Raw genomic sequence first — 22,641 nt, 5'->3', positions numbered from 1 at the left:
AAATAAGACAAAAATATTGCCAATGAGGTAAGTCAGTTGGACTCATTTCATGATTTGCCGATGGGGTAAGAAAATTCTAACCCTAAAACAAGCTACTCTACTTATTATTAACGCAAGATCAAAAAACGCTTGTTAAGACAGCCGTTTTTTGAACAGCGTGAGTGAGTGCTTGTCCGGAGGGGAGGCGGGGGAGAAAGCGGGACTCACGATGTGCAGCTCCAGGTAGTCTCCGAGCCCTGAGGAGCTGTCCACCCGCACCAGCACGGCGTCCTTCTGCTGCGTGCTGAAGCCGATGGCCAGCCGGTCCGCCCGCGTGCTCGGCCGGTCGTTCGGTGGCCACGTGTACACAATCATCCCGCCGTCACGGCCGAAGATGTACGTCGTCCCCGCTGCGGAGAGGCAGAAAGGTCATCAGCTGAGTGTACGGACAGATCTGCCAGGCTCACTGCAGGTCAGTCAGTGTGCATGTCTGTGCATGTGTATGAGTGTGTACATGCTTGTGTGGGTATGTGTGTGTGTGTGTGTGCCTGTATGTGTGTGTGCGTGCGTGCGTACATGCACTCACTGAGCACTTTATAAGAACACCTACACACCTACTTATTCATGTGATTGTCTAATCGGCCAATTGTGTGGCAGCAGTGCAATGCGTACAATCATGTAGATGCTGGTCAAGAGCTTCGGTTAGTGTTCGCTGTTCACATCAACCATCAGAATGGGGGAAAAATGTGATCTAAGTGATTTTGACTGCAGAATTATTTTTGGTGCCCAACAGGGTGGTTTGAGTAGCCCAGGAACTGCTGATCCCCTGGGATTTTCACGCAAACAACCTATAGAGTTAACAGATAATGGGGCAAAAAACTAAAAACATCCAGTGAGCAGAAGTTCTGTGGGCAGAAATGTCTTGTTAATGAGAGAGGTCAGAGGAGAATGGTCAGACTGGTCAAAGCTAGCAGGAAGGTGACAGTAATGCAAATAACCACACATTACAACAGTGGTATGCAGAAGAGCATCTCTGAACACACAATGCATCAAACCTCTAAGTGGATACACTACAGCAGCAAGAGTCTTAATAAGTCTAAAAAATAAGTCTAATACCTAATAAAGTGCTCACTGGGTGTGTGTGCGTGTGCACCCGTGTGTGTGTGTGTGTGTATGTGTGCACGCATCTGTGTGTGTGCATGTGTGTACCGTGCATGAGCTCTGAAAGGCTCAACCCCATTCACCCCCTGAAACAACCAGGTCTGATAACCTCAGTAATGGCTTGCCCACAATTCCCAGAAAAAAGGGCAGCCTTAAAACGTGAGCATCGGCGCAGGTGTCAGCGTTCAGCACAGTCTTCTTTCAGAAACATCAGGGCAGCTCTCGCTGTTCAGCCCCATTACTGCCGAGGGAGAAAGGGAGGGAAGGCACAAAACGCTTCCAGATGTGCTCCACAGCGTTACAAGCGGGTAACGAGTCACCTGTGTGGCAGTAATCAGTCGCAGCCAATGGGGCAAGGGCGTAATTACAGCCATCTGCTGACCCCTACGGCACGGAGAGCACCGCCAAGACTCTCCGTCACAGCGTGGAAGATGCCTTTTTTCCGGCGAGCGCAACGTTAATTACGCCTTCCCTCTTCGCTCCTGTGGTCTAAACAACACGTCCACTGCAGTGGCTTGCGAGAAACTGGGAGAACAAAACGTATTCACTAGGGGGTAAACTGTACGCTATGGATTTGCGATCTACTTAAAGGAAATGTCAATATTGAGACTTCGATGCTCGAAACCGCACTTGAGAAATGCTGATGGCTGGATAGACGACAATCACTGCCTTGTGTCTGGGAAGGTCCAAGGGATTTCAATTATTTTTGATGATGCCTCGGGGTTGTGTGCTAAAAAGATGATGTAAAAAAAGTGATTCAGCAAGAGTCATTTTATCTTTTAAAATCCAGGGAGCGTAGCCATTCCCAATGGAAGACATTTCTGTTTTTCTATGAAGTGAAAAAGTATCAGTTTTGTGTGTAACCCCCTTTTGTGTGAAGTGCTTATATTGTGCTTTGAAAATAAGTACATAGCAATAATAATGCCATTAGACACTATACTAGAATTGTACTAGAGCTGCTACCTACTACTATTGCAATAATAATAATAATAATAATAATAATAATAATAATAATAATGATAATAATAATAATAATAATAATTAGTGATCTGAGAATTAGAAGGTTCTATAGATGTTCTGAGTAGTTTTGAAATACTGAGCTTCAACGATCCCGAACCTTATCATTTTCAGCCCACAAATTTAGCACAATGCTACATTGTAGTTGATGACTCACTTCCACAGAAAGACTAGCTGGAACACTCTGTGTCAGCCCAGTTCACAGTTTGCACGCAGTCGACACACAGTTATAGATCATTCATGCTTCAATGCGGCCATTTGGTGTTCTTTTTCTCCCTAGTTATGAATATTTAGGAAGGAGCTGCTGTGTGCAGGACAGCTGTGCTGTGTCTGCCTCTCTCAGACGCAGACTCCGCTGTCTCCCATAGCTCACCGCAAATAAAAATATATTTATAAAGATTCCTTAAAAGTGCTGATTTGCATGTCTTTGTTTCCTTTTCAGAGGATAGATACATTGTTTTTAGCTTGTCTCTGCATTGCTCATTCCCCTTTCTTCCTCTCTCTCTCTTCCTCCCTATTGTGCTCTCTCATTGTCTCTGTTCTCCCTCTTTATCCGTCCTTTTGCTCTAACCTGAGCTGCTCCAGGGCACCGAGTGTTCACTTCCTGTTTAGTCATCACGGTGACGCGCTGTCATACGGTGTCACCACTCTGTATCCTTACTCCCACCCCTGTACCCAAACGGACAGCACCCCTCATTGCTATTAATACCATGCCCCTCCCCGCCCCCAACCAATATTCCTTCTACAGAACCCCCTATACTCCCTCTGACAGGAACACTGTATCAACTCTGACAACAAGCTGTCCACCATTACAGACTGACAGAGAAGAAACCAAATAAAGACAAGTGTGAGCCCCATTTAAATGTCACTGCTTTTAACTTTGCACATGCCAGCAAAAATTCACTCACAAATACACACACCCACACACACTCACGCGCACACACATCCACAAAATCTATATTTAAGCTGCAGGTGACAGGGCTGTTCTGTTGGTGTGATGAGCTGGAAGGGTTGAGGTGTAATGGCTTGGGTGTGATGCAAGCGTTGGGGTGATTTAGTGGTGCAAACTCAAGCACTCTCATGTTCTTTACTGCTCGACGACAGCTCTCCGGACCCAGCTAATAAATACCCTGCTCGCCATAACTCCTCAGACACGGCTCATTCATCTCTGCGGAGGGTCCGTTTACATGAGCTTCTGAATGAAATCCCTCAAATCGACCAGTAATCCTAAAGCCAGCACACAAGTGAAAATATACAGTTGGGTTGGAATGCTGTATTTTGGTTATTGGCATCTGATAATTGGGTGCACTGCAAAAACTTTATACATTTTAGTGTTTAGTTTAGAGAACACTCGTGAAAATGTTTCTTCCCTCTAGGGTCTTTCAGCGCAGTTATCCCTGGTTATGGGTATGCACTTTGTTGTACGTCGCTCCGGATATGAGCGTCTGCCAAATGCCATTAATGTAATGTAATGTAATATGTTTCTATTTTGCATTCTTTTCTACTTTCATCACATTTTTTCATTACTAATTATATTATCAGCATAACAATTTGAGTGAAAAGTTTTAGAATTTAGTATAGGGTATTTAAGTATAGTATACAGCTTTAATCGCAACACGCACTCCACAAATTTGTGCCAAACCTGATGATCTATGTTATCCCAGCATTATTTGGCAATGTTCCAAAGGGCATCTTGTGATGTTACTGAATGCTTCGCTTTTGTCAGTCTTCAAGTGGCCCCATAAATATTCAGTGGGGTTGAGGTCAGGCCATTGTGGATTGTGCAGCGCTCCCTGCTTTTCTTCCGGATTCATGTAGTTCTTGCATAGCTTTGAAGTAACTTTCATTTGTTCAAAAGCCTAAAACTTTCTGTTTATGTCCACGATTCCTTGAAAAAGACCTCAAAAAGACTTTTGGACCCCAATGTATATTCAGTATTATATTTATTCTTAATTTCTTTTTGGCAAAATAGGACAAAAATATTGCCAATGAGGTAAGTCTGTGTGACCTAAAAGTAAGATTGAGTCTAAAAAAAGACTAAAAAGCTTATGACTGATGTTTTTGCAGTGTGAATAATCATTTACTGTCATTGGGAGATGTTTCATAGTAGTGCTCTGCCATTGGGTTACTAGTGCTTACTGTGGTTGAAGGATGGTTGCTAGCATTTGTCTTTAGTTGGGTTTCAGGTAATGCACTATTATTGGAAGATGTTCGGTAGTAACGATCTGTTGTTTGGCTACTCGTGATTTACCGTAGTTGTAAGATGTTTGCTACTTGAGTTCTGTTGTTGGATTACTAGTGATTTAGTGTACTTGGGAAAAGCCTGCGTGTTTTGCCGAATATTTGGGTGACTACTGTTTGGTTAGTGTTTGCCAGCAGGGGCCTGTAGTTAGGTGTAACCAACAGAGCTTGATTTGCTTGCATAGTCTAGCAGCAAATGAAGCCACATATGGATCTACTAGAGATAGATCGCACTCCAAAATATTATCCCCTCCACTTCTGTTGCTCTAAATCTCACATCTATGGAGGGAGGGGGGCACACAAATACATTGGAAGGACACAGAGACAGACAGAAAAGATGCAAAAGAATAGAGAGGCTGAATCTCATTAAAATACACTGTTGTTAGCATTTATTCCTCCTTTTCTTCCTGTGTATTTCAAGGCAAGTGATCCAAAACCACAGAAATGTCAACACAACTTTCAGCCGACTGGGTAGAGATGCGTTTCTAGGCCCAAGCGGCACACCGCCAGCCAGAGAGTGCCAAAATGCCTTTTCCCTTTGACCTCTGTAATTGCTCTCAGAGGGTTTGAATAACTAACAGCCATTTTAAACAGGGTCAAATGTTTTTTTTTGCGGAAATGCTGAAGTCTATTTCCACAGCAATTAAATGAAGCAAGATCTCAGCGTGAGACCAGACCATTAGCATCTTAAATACATCCTTGATCCTACCATCTCCAGCAAAAAACGCTGTTATAATGGGGGAGAAAGAGAATTTCCACACCATTACACCGCTATGAGCAACCGACCTGCTAACTGCTGAAACTGCAACTGCTCACGCTCTACTAACAACACAGACGATAGCCTGACAATCTCAGCTTATCTATCTAAGAACTGCACTACTACACAAGAGCAAAGCTAAGAGTACTGCTCTGTATGGCATGCAGAGGAGAGGGATTTATTCACACACACACACACACATGTGGCACAGAGGCAGAGAAAAATAAACACACATGCAAACTCCACCATGTTCTTTCTATCATGGAGCACAAATCAAAGTTGGATCAAATAGGGCCCCTTTATGCTTCATTAAAATTCTGAATATGGTGCCCACAGACAAAGAAATTCCCCATGCCTTTCACTCTTACAGTAAATAGTGAGTGGTATTGTTTGGCAAGTTTGATTTTAACTGTTTCTATTGATGTTGTTTTGTTCTGCTCAAAAGGCTCTTAGACTCAACTGGAATTCATTTGGTCATTAGTAATGCCTTACATGAATAGCCTGACAAAAATAGTTCAATGTCCACTGCAAAAAGCTGGTCGGCCTAAGATTCTATTTTCTGGGAAGTTCAGCAGTGCAGAGATTGTATTTCTGCCTTCTTCCCATTTTAATATGCATATACACAGAGTATTAGGCTCTGTTTACGAAAATGATATTACAAATAAGGGGTTGTGCCAGTACTTGCATGAAATGACCCCTGGCAGGCTGAGGCAAAGTGAGATGAATGCATACACATTTTCATTTTGTTCAGTTGGGGGGCCCTTTTACAAAGTGGGGCCTGTTTGTATTGAAAGTGGTGAAACAGCTAAATCTGCCTCCATTATAAATCCCCCCCCCCCTCCCATGTAGCTGTAACACAGAGTGCCCCCATTTCTCAATGTGACTCACACACAATTAAAAGCCATTCCCCATGCAACCGGAGCCCTTATTGCACAAGCCTTTAATTAATGAATATCCAATCGCCGCTGCTATCAGGAAGCAGCACTGTTCGGTGTTCAAAGCCTTCTGCCACTCTGAGGGAAATAACTCTGTCAAAGTGTTTATTAATATATATATTTTACTGGTGATATACACTCACCGAGCACTTTATTAGGTATTTATTAAATTTATTAGACTTTTATTGCTGTAGCCTATCCGCATTGTGTGTTCAGAGATGCTCTTCTGCATACCACTGTTGTAATGTGTGGTTATTTCATCGTTACTGTCACCTTTCTGTCAGATTTGACCAGTCGGGCCATTCTCCTCTGACGTCTCTCATTAACAAGGCTGTTTGCTTGTTGTTGTTTTAGTTTTTTTCACCGTTCTTTACAAACTCTATTGTGTGTGAAAATCCGAGGAGATCAGCAGTTTCTGAGATACTCAAACCATCCTGTCTGCCACCAACAATCATTCCATGGTCAAGGTCACTTAGATTACATTTATTCCCCATTCTGATGGTTGATGTGAACATTAACTGAAGCTCCCGATCCGTATGGCATATTAGATAATCGCATGAATAACTAGGTATAATAAAGTAGTACTTTATGTTCCTAATAAAGTGCTTGCTGAGTGTATATTAGGGATGTCCCTGAATACAATATTTGGAAAAGTGTCAATAATGCATCCTATACAAATATTTATTCCTTCTGAATTTCTTCAATATTATTTCTATTTGGAAGCCCATTCATACAACTGCAATCATGAGGAAACTATCTGTGATCACCCCTACAGTATATGCTCAGGATATAAATAATAAAATTTTGGTCCACGCCTGCTCTGGTCTGTGTCACCCTATGCTGCTCTGTGAGACAAGGGTGACATGCTGAGATTCCCCAAGAAACAACTGGACAGGAAGCTGGTCCTGTGAAGGTCATAATCTAATTGAGTCCACCACCATTTCCTGGAAATGGGCAGCTTCCCAAACCCTCAAAATCAATCAAACCCCACCAAAGATCTGTAAGATTGGAGCTGGCTCGGAAGACATTCGCTCAAAAATCGACAGCAGACAAAAACAGTGACAGCGATGAATGACAGCCAAAGAAAGAGCAGCACTAAAGAGGGCAGAGGGAAATGTTGTGTTTTTAAACATTAAAGCTTGTAGCCAGACACCAGTCTAAACAATACCCATCTTAACCCTCAACATCACCCCTCACCGAAGAAACAGCCTCTGCAGAAACTCTACCTGTGCCCCAACTTAACCCTTTCATGACCTGTACTCCACTCATCCCTGAAAAGAAAATGCACACTCCTACAACCGAAACATTATTGGGGCTTCTCATTACCTATCCGTGTGCTAATTGGATAACTTTTCATTGCAATCACGCTCAGACGCTACTAACCTGCACTGGCAAATTTCAGTGGTGCTAAATATACCAATGTCGTTGTATAGCGGTGCCATTAGCGGATTGTGCACCAAAGTTTTACACTTTTCGAGATTGATTCCAAGAACAATGCATTGTTTTTAAATAAAAATCTCTTCATTTCAAATTATTTTCAAGAGAACCAGGACCATCCATTTTGGATTCTGTTGCCTTTCACTAGTTCCCCCAGTGAAAAGATTGACAGTCGAATGATCGAATGACAGTGTTCTTCTAATCGTGCCACCAAAGAGCTTAGAGGGAGTAAGATGGCAATCCTTTTCCTATTCCACTTTAGCGTAGCCAGGAAGTGCCATGCCCATGCATAGTTATGTAAGTCTACTGTTCCTAGCAAGAGAAAAGGTTCTATTTCAAGACACTGCACATGTGAACAATTGCAAGACAAATAGCTTTTTTCTATGCGGTTACACTATATTTTGCCAAAATAAACCTTCTATTTCGTACCGGACAATCTAGGCTTTTCAATGACTTGTGTGAACCCAGTAATAACGGAAAAAGTATGGATCAACAGCTCATTGTAAGAAACATTCCCATAGGGACCCACTGTAAAAATAGTGCTGAGGTATGCATAAGCAGATTTAAGCACAAAGCAATTTGTTGCTCTCTGGTGCTACAGTATGTAAAATTACTATATATGAAGTGATATCATGGCGAGTGCACCACATCTTAATCTGGCTCATTCCAGTGTGACATGGAAGCCCCTCCCAAGCCGAGGGAGGCCTGGCAGCAGTGCTACAGTCTTTCGGGCACTCGTGACGCGTTGACTCATTTGACAAAAAACATCTGCTTAAGCTCCATTATTCCGTGAGATGAAAAGGGAAAGGCAAAAATATGGCTTTTAGAAATGTGTCAAGACTCTTTTGTACATCATTCAATGGCCGCCTTTCGCCTAGCAGAACGGCACGCCGCGTGTCACGTCGCTCCGTCTGACGTCTGCGATCCCGCGGGGCAATCGGATGAAACGCAGACCCACACTGTCAGAACTGAGTCATTACCCAGGCTGAGCATCTGTCTTTCCCTCAGTGATGAAGACCATTCATCCATCATAACGGAGTACAGTGCTTTCAGCACATTACTGGGAAACAACAAAGCTCATCACACTGTGAAGATTATGGCATTGCATAAAAGATCGTGCCTGATAAACAGGGTGGCACTTGAAAACTCAGAATAAACACTAATTATACAAAAACATTGTCACGAATGTTTTCGTAAATGGAGGCCCGCAAAACTTCAAAAATCAATACAAAAATCACAAAAAAAAATGCTAATGAAAAAAGTGATAGATTGACACCACACTAAATTTAAAGTGTGGCACTTATTTCAAAGAATGAAGAACAGCGAATACGTATATACAGTACTGTGCAAAAATCTTAGGCGCCCTAGATTTTTTTATATAACATTAACTGTATTAAAGCAACAGAAGCAAGCGAGACAGCCCAAGTCTGCAGAACAACAATTCTCCAACATGCTTGGAACAATCTACCAGCCAATTTTCCTATAAATCTGCAGGACAATGTACCTAAGAGGACTGATGCAGTTCTAAAGATGAAGGGTGTTAACACCAAATATTGATTTAATTTAGTTTTTTAGCATTCTTACTGCTCTTTATAGTATTTATTTTATTTAGAACCATTCATTTAATTATTTTTGAAAGCATCTTAGCTCTAGCTGTATTTTTTACAGGTTTTTACAAGTCTCTTGCACAGTACTGTACCTTTCTCAGACATCTTTTGGTTTTGGTATATGCAACTGCACTCCCTAAATATCTCTTCTTGCTCTGTGTCTATCTGTGTGGATGCTGTCTGTCCAGCTTCACTGACTAAATATACTGGGAGATTCCTGGCACTGACCCGGAAAGACATATTTCACAATGCTTATGTCTTCAGACATACAGCAAAATGTTCTGTGTAAAACCAACTCTGTTTTCTTTGTAACCTTTTAAGTGTAAATTAGTATATTAGTATAGTATCCCGACAGGACTCATGTAAAATCTGATGTTGATCTGAGTTGATTTTGCACTGAAAATCCCATTTCACTATAAGATACAAACCCCAATCTGCTCTTGGGCTCCAGAATGAGCAGCTGAAGTCCCTGCAGCAACAGCTGCCTATCTCACCGAAAGCCAGGGGCCGACAAACAAATCCAAATTCACTGCTACTCTAAACTATTTAGTTTCAGTTCAAAATTATGAACAGAGGTGTTCAGTTCCAGGGAGAGAATTGGCGTTTGCCTGTCAGGAATGAAAAGAAAGCATGAGAACAGTACGAGAAAGGACGGCCATTTTGTATGCCCCTGCATCCACAGTGCCAGTAAGTTTACTATACAGTCGTTTAGTATATGCCTATTCTGATTGTATAACTTTGTGGAACGAGAAAGGAGAAGAGGAAGAGCACTGTCCTTTTGATGAACTGGGGTGTACATGGCTTGTGATGTGCAAATACGTTTTTTTTTTTTCCCTGATCTGTTGTTTATCCGCCTGAGCTAACTACAAGTGCCCTTCAACTGTTTAGAACACTTTCTGCAAGCAACTATCTTAGGGTGTTTTTCCCCCTATATATGCAGAAATACTAACAAAAAAAAACAAAAAACCTTGTATCCCCCAGAGATATTTTGCATTCCTAAGTGTAGAGATCCTGAATGTAACACAGAGGCCTTACTGCCCTAAACTAAGAGGTGATTTTCCACAGCAGGAATCAATGCAGTTAAAACACAATTAAATTAGTCTTTTGGGTCAGGATGTCTGCCCAATGAGAAAAGCATTACACAGGCCTGATGATATCCAGTTACACATTAGTGCCCAGGTCTAATTTACCAGTCAGTGTCAAAAATCAATTGGAAAAAAAGAGGGGTTTAAAGAAAACCTTGACTTCCATGACCACAGCCCTGCCAACACATTACAATATTGGCCTGCACTAAGCATAGTCCAGTGGTCCAGCATCAGCATGTGTTTTTCTTTAAAACCGGTTTCAACTGGTTGCCTCTATGTCCATCGCAAAGGTGGTTTTAAACATCCGTGGAAAAGATAGTTGACTATAATGGTGACTGTGTTCATGCAAATGTTAAATTGGAAAACGGATCATAATGAATATGCTTTCCCCATTCATCCACTCAATTGGGCAAGGTACAGACAAAGAGAGCATCCATTTCAGAAAAGCAACAGAGAGAGAATTATATTGATACATATTGACATATTCTCTCTTTATATATACTGTACATAGTGAGGGAGAGAGAAAGAGAGAGAGAGAGACAGAGGGACAGAGGGAGAGAGAGAGAGAGAGAGAGAGAGAGAGAGAGAGAGAGATGATTGATATCTATTTTCAGCTGTTTTTATTTCTCTCTCCATTGTGGATCTTTCACACTGGCTGTGATTCCTTTTTGTCCCAGAATTCCCCAGGCTTCCCATTCACAGACCTGCTCTCGGGGAGCAAAGTGCCCACGTGAATAGTCGTCCTCTCTGCAGCAACAAAATAGTATTTTATAAATGTCTACATAGCAATAAGGGGATATATTTCACTTTGGACATATTGAAAACAAGGCTTCTCTGAGGTAGAGACAGTGCCAGGTTCTAAATATCAGGGGACAAACAACAGCAGCAGTACAAGTGGTAAGATAATACAAGAAAGGACACTCATAAAGCCATGCAGGCTTTCTTTCCTACCAAGTAAAATATTATGCATTTTATAGTGGTCTTATATTGATATTTATTATCCATTTAATGTTATTGAGTGTGTTTACATTTTAATGGTTTGTACTTGCTTTGGTGTATTGACCCCTTTTTAACCAGACCATGAATTTCATGTTTTGTTTTTTTAAAGAGGACAAATAAAGCTAATGGAACTGAATTAAGTTGATCCTTGGATGTTCGTGATGTCCTCCAAAGTCAATTAAAAACAAAGACTGCGGTTAACTTTCTATCTGAGCCGGTCCCTCTCATTAGAGGACTCCTTGCCTGTCAACCATAGGAAAACACAAATCATCTCTACCTTTTTGAGGAAACCATTTTGAGTTAATGTTTTGTGATTACATGTTACAGCTTATACTTCATGTTTTGCTTCATGTTACTATTCATCCGTTTATACCTTGCTGTCAATTCGTAGGTACAAACTACAAAAGTACATATTTATTGAGAACTTGTTTTCGCGTCTTTGTTTTAAAGGTTTCAAAATTAAACTGAATTAAATTCTTCAACAAATTCACCAACAGGACACCAGTTGCACAGATGTCTGGAAAACCAGTGTCATCGGAAGAGCGACAAGACAATGCCTTCAGGTTGGGGCAAAGGCTGATATGGAAACACCGGACATGGGTTAATACACATGTTGAAACTGCCATTAAAAAAGGCAATTACAGGACAAAACTGGTCCCACACAGTACCAATTGGCCCTATTACCTGTGTAATTGTTATGCAGCTACAGTGTAATTATTCCTAGTGCTTAATATACAGTGGAAATAATTTATGTGAGAGTACATTGGCTCAAGCTCATAAAGTACTTCTGGAATATTCCTGCCTGCTGAGCAATACCGTAGTTGGATAAAAGCAAGATAATATATATTGAGGGACATGGTATACATACAGACTTCCTTCCTCCCTCACAGTTAATTCATAGAGTTGTAAAACCTTGACTGTTTTTGCCCTGCAGGCATCAATTAGAGTTGAATTAATTTTAACTGCATGGGTCGGCTGCTCTGATATGACTAATAAAAATTAGTGAGCCAAAGAAAGTCTAGGAGGGACTACACCTCTCCCCTGTACTTTCAGTCTGTATGTCACTTTACCGTCCTTGTACTGTTTATAAGACAAAGCAGAGCTATAACAGTAAGAGCATCAGGATTGAATATCCATAGTAAGAACGATTGTTACTCATGAAAAGATTTGCTGTACTTGCCTTTCAATGTGCCTTTCAACAAGAAAACAACTACTGTTTTCTTGTCTTCGGGTTGGTTTGGTCATTTGTGCTTTTTCTCTTCACAGGCTGTAATACCTTCAGCACACGCAAAACCTTTTAGCACACAAAAAAAGAATAACATAACCAGCGATTGGTCATGGCATTTTCTTTACACCAATCATTGCTCGTCTTATTAGCTTTACGCGTAGTTGTGCTAAAAGGTTTCTTACATACTACAGCCCAACGTAAATTAGGCCCACTGTGCCCAGTTCATAATCCTATAATCCTACACACTTGGTTTAATGTAATGTTATATATAGGTCATTATCTCTTTTCTCTCCTCTTTTCCCACTTTCTCTTGCTGCTCACTCCATCTCCCTACTCTACGGAGTTCATAAATCAAATGAATTTGACTGAATTCCTTTCGTATTCCTCTCTGGTCATACCGGACCATACCATACGGGGGGGGGGGGGGGGGGGCTCGCCATGGTAAATCAAACATACGGGCACAGCCATCCACCGTTTGCTTAATAAGTCTGACCGTATTGGCAGTTTTACGGCATCGTCAATATCAACCTTTACAATTCCCCGGCTGCCCACTCTATCTTAAGGACAGGTCCAATTCATTATCAAAGGACAGGGGAAACCACCTCTCCCCCCGTTCGATAAAAAAACCCTCTGTGAAAATCAATACAATCTAAAGCTCGCCATACTCACAACCACCAGTGAAATCTCCAGCAGCGCGATGCACATTAGTTTTTCCTCTGAATGTAATCATTTCATTAAGACATCTGCAGGCACCCTTGCAAATGCTGCATTTTACTCCTAAGACAGTATACATTAGCCCATGACCTCTTTATCACGGCTGATCATTAAACCACTGCTATGCAGACCGGGGTCAAATACGTCATTGTTTTGGATTGAAATACTTTTCTACACTTTACTGAGCTTGTCTGCGGTATTGGAACCTATACATTCATTAATTAATTCATTATCCTAACCCGCTTATCCTGAACAGGGTCGCAGGGGGGCTGGAGCCTATCCCAGCATACATTGGGCGAAAGGCAGGAATACACCCTGGACAGATCGCCAGTCCATCGCAGGGCACACACACCATTCACTCACACACTCATACCTAGGGGCAATTTAGACTCTCCAATCAGCCGAACCTGCATGTCTTTGGACTGTGGGAGGAAACCGGAGTACCCAGAGGTAACCCACGCAAACACGGGGAGAACATGCCAACTCTGCACAGAGAGGCCCAGGCCGACGGGGATTCGAACCCAGGACCTCCTTGCTATGAGGCGGCAGTGCTACCCACTGGAACCAATACTCTCAAAATGTGCAAACCCCACCTTTTGCTCCTCTTGCTTAGCTCAATTGCACCAGATAAGATCAACCTTGCACAGAAATGTATTGGAATCCAAAATAATTACGTATTTGACCCAGGCCTGCTGCTATGTAATCAGAAAGCTCAGGTGCCTGATAGGGCTAACTTTAGTTTTAAGATGGAAACCAGGATACCAGGACGTCTAAATCAAACAGCCTGGGTAAGTGGGACTTTTGTGACTGAAAATGACTCAGAAAAGGGATAGACACAAAATAATGAGGACAAAAAAACAATACTATCCTTCATGAGTTCATACGAAAGTATTATAAATTTATGGAACATATATTTCTATAGGTAGCCCAAACAATTGTCTGATTAAGATTCAAACAGATTTTTGAACATGATGTTACAAAGAGCCAGATCTATTCACTGAATTCTACTTCAGATATAGTAAAATTATCATAATCATTATCATCTGGATTCTACTGGTACTTCGTAGATACCTTGAAAACTCATAATTAAGACCTTCCAACCACGAAAGATACACTGGAATGGCCCATTAACTCGGAATTCGGGTGCCATTTCACTTTCAGAGTTGCCAAGTAGGAGGAAACTGACGTCAATCAAACCGGCTGAAATTCCAGAATACACAAGAACAGCGAACAACAGCTAATTCCTAAAGCAGTTTAAAAAAAATCAATTTTAATGCTCCGAATGGCCCATGTTACAAAGTAGCTCTGAAGCTTACGACACATAGAAAGTGTCAGAGCTAGTGACAGCTTCTTGCCAGCTGCCATGTTATTAACAGTTGCTACAGGGTAGCAACTGGAAAGCTTTGAGCCTGCAACTCCAAGCTCCCATGTAGGGAGCTAAGAGCTTCCAAGTTTAGAAGCATTAGAAAAAGAGGCCAGATCTACTTAAATCAAATGCAGCTAGATTTTTCTGAGATGTTCACCATCTCGGAATAAGACTTTTCTTCTCATTATTGAAGAGCAATATGATAGGTACATTGTAGTGGCAAAATTACTATCTATTTATGCAATACCAGCATTACTTCATGACAAAGATAATGCTGAACCTGTCTCCAATAACTACATTACTTTAGTAAACTTCATTCATTTGAAATACTCATGCTTGAGTACGTTCTTCCAAGACATACTGAAGAGGTCCATTTATTGGTCACTCAACCTCCTCTGTCGTCAGTCAATCTCATCTGTAGCTCAATTGTTCTTTTTTGTTATTATCATTCCTGCACCATTATTTTTGCACAAATTAAAATTGATCCCTTGTAAAATGACAGACAGGTTTCCAATCAATGTTACTGAATCAACTCGCTCAACTTCAAACGTAACTGCAAAAACAGCCTTTTACTTTATTTAAAGTTAACTTTTGCATTTAAGACCTTGCACTGAAGCCTCAAATGCAACAGAAAAAATAAAACTGGCCATGACGCTCGCAAAAATGATATCTTATGAAGGTTGACCTTATGCCCAATATGGCCTGTTTTTTGCAACTATAAACATGACATATTGCTGTACTAGGGGACTGTGCTCATAAATATTTGAGTGTGGTTACTGTTAATTTGGTAGAGGTAGTGTTTTCATTTGTTGCGCAAGAAATATCACAAACTGAATCTGGTATTTTTCTTAGCGTATCTACCCCAGAGCATTTCAAAGAGTAGTGATGGGCGAGAAGCATACCAGGATAAAAAGCTATCAATAACATACCTCAGTCCCCAGCTTCCATTATGGGAAGGCTGGATGATAAATGGGTAGCGTAGTGGTTAAGGTAAATGACTGGGACATGCAAGGTCGGTGGTTCGATAACCGGTGTAGCCACAATAAGAGCCGCACAGCCATTGGGTCCTTGAGCAAGGCCCTTAACTCTGCATTGTTCCAGGGGATGGATTGTCGCCTGCTTAGTCTAATCAACTGTACGCCGCTCTGGATGTGCCAAATGCCATTAATGTAATGTAAAAACAAAAGCTATGACTCATGGCTATACAAGAGACTATCCGTTGGTCATTTTGTTACTTTGCACTATGGTCAGCTCATTTTAATATCTCATTATTTAGAGTCCAGAGAAGGCACTCGCTACAACACAGTTGCAATGCCGTAATAATATTAATTTATTAAATAAATGTGTATGTGTGCATGCACGCGCACGTGTGCATGTGCGTGTTATAGATACAGGCCATGGTAGCTCAAATATCCTTTGATTTGTTTATCACACACTCATAAAGTGATGATTCCTCACAGCCAGCACAATGAAGCTCTGTGAAAATAAAGAGATAAATACAAACAAACAACGGCAACTCTAATTACTGCGCTGACAAGAGAGGGAGATTGGAAGAAGGGTGGTAATTACTTGGAGTAACTCATGCAGAAAGCAGTATTGTGAAGAATGTGTGCATTTGCGTGTGTGTGTATTTGTGGGGGTGGGGGTGGTTGGAACGAGCATGACACTATCGCCAGCCGCCTCGTGATATTGATTAAATGCTAGCAAAACCAAATCACTAAAATCAGACAATATTCTTTAAAGGATATTAAGCTGTTTTAAGTCATGTGAGGATTATTCTCATTTGGCTTTCAAACTATCAAACAGGGCTCGAAGCAGGCAATTTAAATGGATAACAAATGATAAAATAATAATAATAATTTCATGTGGGACAGTGTGCTGGTGTACCGTGCATTTTGTGTGGGACAGTGCGCTTTGTTGTGTTGCGTTTTTGTGTGGGACAGCACAAGATTACGTCACTCTAATCCAAGCCCACAGGACAGAGTGAATGTGTTGGCCTTTATTATGGAGGTAATCCACCTCTCTCCCTTATATCTGAGTCACAACATCAGCTAGCCAGTGAAAAGCTCCTCTGTTATTCGGTTACATGTGTAGGTTGAGGATGTATAAAGATGTAGAAAGAAAGAGTGAACAGGGAGCTGCTGAAAAGAAAGTGTGTTGCGTCTTCTACACTCTCATTGGCCAATATCTAAGCATACTGCACAAAGGGCATATAATACACACATACGCACACAGTCCATAGTCCTATCACTAAAGTGTACCCAATGCTTAGTTCACCTAAAAGTGGGATAGTATCCAGAACCGTATCAAACCCCCCAGTTTCTGTTTCCTCTACATGACCTGGCAAGCTCTTCCACACAGTGACCACTCTCTGCCTGAAAAAAAAATAAATCAGAATGTCGGTGCAGAATTTATCCTTTGCTAGTTTCCATTTATTCCCCCTCGTTCTGCTAACAGAACTTTTTATGAATTTGATCAAATCGCATGCTCCGTACAATTCCATACAAGAATATCAAGGGAAAAAGTCAAGCCATCTGACTGCAATACTCTATAAATGGCCCGTAGTAATCCTTTGCATTCTCAGCCAGAACACTGGCTACCTGGCACTGAGATTCATGCCTGCAGCTTTAGAGGACTGTACAGTAACTCATGGGAAGTCTGCTTATCAACAACTCCACAGTGTATCTCTCAGGACCGGAGAATGTCGATGACATCACCGACTCTGCACTGTGTCTCAGGAGAGGACAGCGCATGGTGTACGGGAACACCAGCTATCTATGCTGTATCTCGGGAGAATACAACACTTACGACATCGCCAACTTTTCACACTGTTTCAAGAGAGGATAGGACTCAAGACTCAAGTAAAAATTCTCTACGCCACACGAGCAAAAACACACATGACCTAATAACCATCTTCTTCTTTCTACAGGAGAAAGCAGTGATGTCATAGATGATTTCTAATTTTGCTGACTCTCTCAGCCCTGGGCAATCCTACCAGTCGTTACCTTTACTTATACAACTAATTTGTACATGTATGAGATATCTTCATCTGTTTCAAATTCTACTTCCACTGCAGTGCTGTTTAAAAGCGTATTGTGGAGCTATTCTACTGTTCTCTGATAGAATAGAGAAAGCATTAGTCAAGCATTAGTCGGTGGTAATGCGTGTCTACAGCTCTGTGGTGGTATTTTGCAGTTGACTGTACAATGTGGGCGGCTTGCACAGTGACATCCTCAAAAACTGGACTAGACTGGATCAGGGGGATTTACACAAGATGGCCGGATTACACCATCAATGTCTGGCTGTTTCTTCTCCTCCTCCACCATGATACCATTTAACAGCACCCAATAGCTCACAGGTGAGGAGAGCTATTTGGTGCAGCAAGACAAACACATGCACATACAGCTACATGGCGTCTCTATAAAGCACACTCTCAGAAATAAAGTGACAGTGTAGGCTCATTTCTGTTCTTCAAGGATCAGATTTTCCAAATGTACCCTAAAAGTACAGTTATGTTCTCTTTGGGTACAAATTACTACTTTTTTTTCAAGCAAAACAAATATTAAAGTTCATTAATTAGCTGGCTAGGGTAACTATTTTATGCATCTGATAATGTACCGCACCGCATACCTTTATTTGCACAGAGCACTGACGTGTGGACAACTCAAAGCATATATTAGACATAAAACACGCACACACACACGCACACACACTTCCTCCCACAGTGCTCTGAGGTTCACACACAGCTCCTTCCCCCTTCCATCCTTGGCCTCTCTCTAAATCAGAGATGACCTGTAAAAGTGACCGGGCATTCCAGCGCTGACCGGAAAACTAACGTCTCTTTGAATCACATTCAAACGCCCATGAGCTTCACTCCCACGCAGGGCTCACACTTCACACGCATCTCCATAAAGCTCTCTTCAAACCTGCACAACACCTTCAGTACCGTTGTGTTCATAAAATCATTCATAAGAAATTGTAAAGGACTGTTGGAGGCAAACCAAGAATTATCATCATATTCATTTGACAAAAGCATTTAATCTTATGTCAGGTTATGCGTCTGCTTGGGGATGATGTAGACACGCACTTGCGGAAACCTAAAAACAGTATTCTCAACGTAGGTGAAATCCAGGGCAGAGTGCATTTGAGGGACTGGCACTTTTGCAATCTCGGCATCCATTTCTCTCTCTTCCTCTCTCTCTCTCTCTCTCTCTCTCTCTCTCTGTATCTCTCTCTCTTTGTGTTGCCACTGATGTTGGCTGCTTTTCCTTTATCCAGAATCTTGGATAGAAAACTACAGACAAACGTATTTCCTTACCTGTGTGTGTGAATATGCTGGTACGTGTGCGTGCAGATTGTGTGTCCTCCCCTAGCTCCTGCCAGATGGATTCACTGCAAAACTCAGGCCTCGTCCCCTTGCCTGTGCATGCAGTTGTTTTTTTTGAGTGTCTGTGTGAGTGAGTGTTTGTGAGTATGAGTCTGTGTACATGTGTACACGTCTCACACCGACCGCTTCACTCTAATTAATGCACACTGGGATGCTTAACTAGCAGACAACTGAAGACTAAACTTCCTGGCTTTCCACCGTTCAAAAAACACCTCCCTGACACCTTTTCTCAGCTTACAGCATGCACCTGACGGAAGGCAATGAAGACAGGAAGAGACATACCACCCCTCCGTAATTCAGTTAATCCATAACCAGCGCAGACCCTGAGTCACCGCTAATGTACGCTCTCTGTGCTAACCTGCTAGCCTTAAGCCTCGGCCCTCCCTCTGTCCCCCACTTCAGCCCTGAGTCACCGCTAACGTACGCTCTCGGTGCTAACCTGCTAGCCTTAAGCCTCGGCCCTCCCTCTGTCCCCGACTTCAGCCCTGAGGGGGCCATCCGCAGAAGACATCACAAAATCAACATCTCGGAACATAGACGTATTACGTTTATTAACTTTTCGCCTTACGTAACGCCGGCCGCTATGGGGAGGGCGGGAGAGAGATAGAGGAAAAGAGAGGAGAGGCAATCTGTTACAGTGACATAAATTGCCTTGCCCTCTGGACCTGCTCGAGAAGCTGGGATGGAGACCACAAGCCCGCTATTATAAATGCACAGAGAAGCGGAAAACAGGGGCTTTGCGGAAAAAAAGGGTTGCCAGAGCGTCACAGAAGCACTGGAGCTCACAGTAAATGTAGAGTTCGGCTTCGGTCGTGATTGAATCACGCAAGCTTTTGTAAGGCCCTTTCAGAAGGAGAAGAACTTACTCTTTTTGCAGTTGAATGTTTAGCTCGAATGTTGAGCTTATATTAATTTCATTTCAGGCTATTCACCTCCATGAAAATGGGGGCCGAATAAGGCAAACAAGCTGAAAAAAAACAAGCGTTTTAGTCCTATAAAAATAGTTACTGTTTGCTTGGCAAATGTCAAGTAAAATTTTCTTATTCCACTGGCAAATCTTAAAATTTGTCTAACCACATTGGCAATATTTGTCTTATTTAGAAAAAAAGTAAAAGAAATGAGATTTTAAGATGAAAATACTTTAGATTTTTTGTTTTTCTAGGTCAGGCCCTTCTCCCATCCTTCGTGTGTCCACACTAGGACTTGGGTAGGGGTTTCAGTGCTCAGAACAAGAGAGTTTCAGTACCCAAAAAAAGTGCTGATGCTTTCGCATATCCAGGGCATATGCTAATGGTGGGTTTATTGTTCTCACGCAGTGATGAGTGATTTATCTGCATCTCAAACCCGAATCACAAACTCCTAAAAACAAGCATCCCAACTCTTTTAATGAGCTTACACTCATTACTGCATCCTGCCTCCATAAATCAGCGAACGCTAACAGCATGGCGTTATCCACTGAGGGCTGGCATCCAACACGCAAGGCTATAAAGAAAGATTTTAAACATCTGTGTTTTTGGCACAGAAGGATTTATGCATACTGCGATGCGGTGCAGGCTTTCTTTGTTCAAGAAAATGGAGTATTTAAGATCAGATTTCCCTCCTTTTGTACACATCCTTGCTCTGTCACGATTAACACTCCGTGATTATTCTTCCCTGCCAATATTTCACAATTCAGGTGCATACTACAAAATGAATAGGCATAATTTAGGGAGTAGGGATAACAAGATGTGATTAATACCATTTAATCATATTGTGTTATTCATACTCTCCAAATTATGCTTCACTGCTCATGTGATTTGTAATTCCAAATGTAATCTCCAACATGCATATTCTCCCATCAATATCCCATGATTCATTTTCTGCTATTCTTAATCCACCAATAACATTTTACGCTCTCTGTGATTTATACTCCAGTTTTCCAGCAGGGTAATCTGTAAGAGATTCCTGCTGTTTTATATTGAAGAGGGATGCCCAGTCATAGCTGGAAAAAGGATGATGTGTTCCATCGTAGTACTAACGCACCTGATTCTACTTATCAAAGTCTCAATTGAAGACCATGATTAGTTAATTAGTTGAATCAGGTCTTATAGTGTCAGGCACCCACATTGACCCTTTTCGAGTAAGGTTAGACACCCCTGATATAGAACAATGTCTATGAGATAACTACTGAAGTCTACTGAAGCTGTTTTGTCAGAACTGGGCCCCGACATTGAAATATAAGAGCCAAGACTTTGGGCTTGGTGAGGTTTTTTGGCTGGAACTACCATCTCTGCAGGACATCAAACCTGCCTTCAGTGCCTCAGCAGAGTAAAAATCATCCCGCAAAATACCCATAGTCCACCTGGAAATCGTCACAGCGCACCAATATCCTCTACTACTGTCTCACAACAAAACTCAATGGATTACTAATGCTTTCTTTCTCTCTCTCTCAAACAAACGCACACACGCACTAGAGGTAGCACAGAAGTAGCAGGAGTAAGTCAAACAAATCAGTCAAGTCAGGCAAATCACTAGTATTTTACCACATTAACAGTGCTTGTATTTTTGCATCTCAAAATCCTTCTGGAAGAACCCCTGGGTGTGATGGTACAGTAAGCGTAGGAAAACAGAGGACTGGAACAGGCCAGTGGAGGTGGTGATCAGGTAAGGATGGTTACAGAGAGGCATAATAACAGGCAAGAGGAATACAATGAGAAAGCAAAACCGTGACAGGTAAGATGACAGAGGAGATGTGCACTGCATAAAAATCTGTCTTAAATGTTTTAGTCTTGTCTTGAGACTTGAAATCTTTTTTTCCACTGAAGTAGACAATACTAGCTTGTTTTCCTTTGATAGTATGAAATTAAATTGTCTGACCCCATTGGCAAATCTTGAAATTAATAAAAGTGTCTCACCTCACTGGAAATCTTTTTGTCTTTAGCAAAAAAAGAATATATAAATATTTTTTTTTAAAGTCTAAAAAGTCTAAATAGAAGAATAAAATACTTTTTTTTTGCAAGTAAAGAATAAGGTTGTACACTGCAAAAATAAAAAAAATTACTCAATCTCAACAAATCATTTAGTACTTATTATTGAGACTTCTTTATTATTTTTTTTTGCTAAATGAGACAAAAATAATGATTGACAGGTTTGACTCATTTCAAAATTTGCCAAGGGGATAAGAACATTTCACTGCACGCCAGGCAAATAGTAACCTAAAACAAGCTAATATTTTCTACCAGATTAAACACATTTGTTGCAGTGTAAAGGGGTACAGTAGCACAGTTATAGTACGCACCGTGTCCTGCCCTCAGGGATACCGGTAACCTGTGGACAGCGATTGGCTCGGCGCGGCTGAGCTGGCTGTCGTAGGCCGGGCCGCCACTCTGCTCCCCGAGCCCAGACACCCCCAGGGCGATCCCGAAGGCCGCCCCCAGGGTCAGCGGGAGGGCCCAGAGGGCCAGGCGAGAGGCCGAGTCTAGCCCGGCGGGGCCGAAGCCCGGGTTAACCCACACTCTTTCACCGAGCATCTCCCCTTCCGAGCGGGAACCGGGGCAATATATCGATCCAAACCAAAAAAACCTCACAGCGACCGGCAGCCCATGTTCCGTCACCCCCTCCCGCCGACCACCCCCCACCACTACCGCCGCCCACCCTCCCCCCCCCTCCTTACTTCCTGGTTGCGCAGGGCACGGAATTGAAAGGCGAATCGGAATTGCAAAATAAAAGCGCACGTGCTCCGCTAACGA

The 22,641-nt window shown here is 42.0% G+C and overlaps 1 protein-coding gene across 21 annotated transcripts in view; it reads right to left on the bottom strand.

Annotated features, from left to right (window-relative positions):
• The window catches only part of nrxn1a (neurexin 1a), a 274,612-nt gene that overhangs the window by 67,068 nt on the left and 184,903 nt on the right, over window positions 1-22,641 (bottom strand). For all 21 annotated transcript variants that reach the window (XM_061228229.1, XM_061228244.1, XM_061228325.1 and 18 more), the window contains one exon: window positions 208-389. In XM_061228229.1, coding sequence (XP_061084213.1) covers window positions 208-389 — 182 coding nt within the window. The remainder of the gene's footprint in view (window positions 1-207; window positions 390-22,641) is intronic.

This window comes from Conger conger, chromosome 2 (assembly GCF_963514075.1).
Source record: "Conger conger chromosome 2, fConCon1.1, whole genome shotgun sequence".
Taxonomy (NCBI): Eukaryota; Metazoa; Chordata; class Actinopteri; order Anguilliformes; family Congridae; genus Conger; species Conger conger.
The sequence above is the reverse complement of the archived record's forward strand: the minus strand, read 5'-3'. Positions and strand labels throughout refer to the sequence as shown.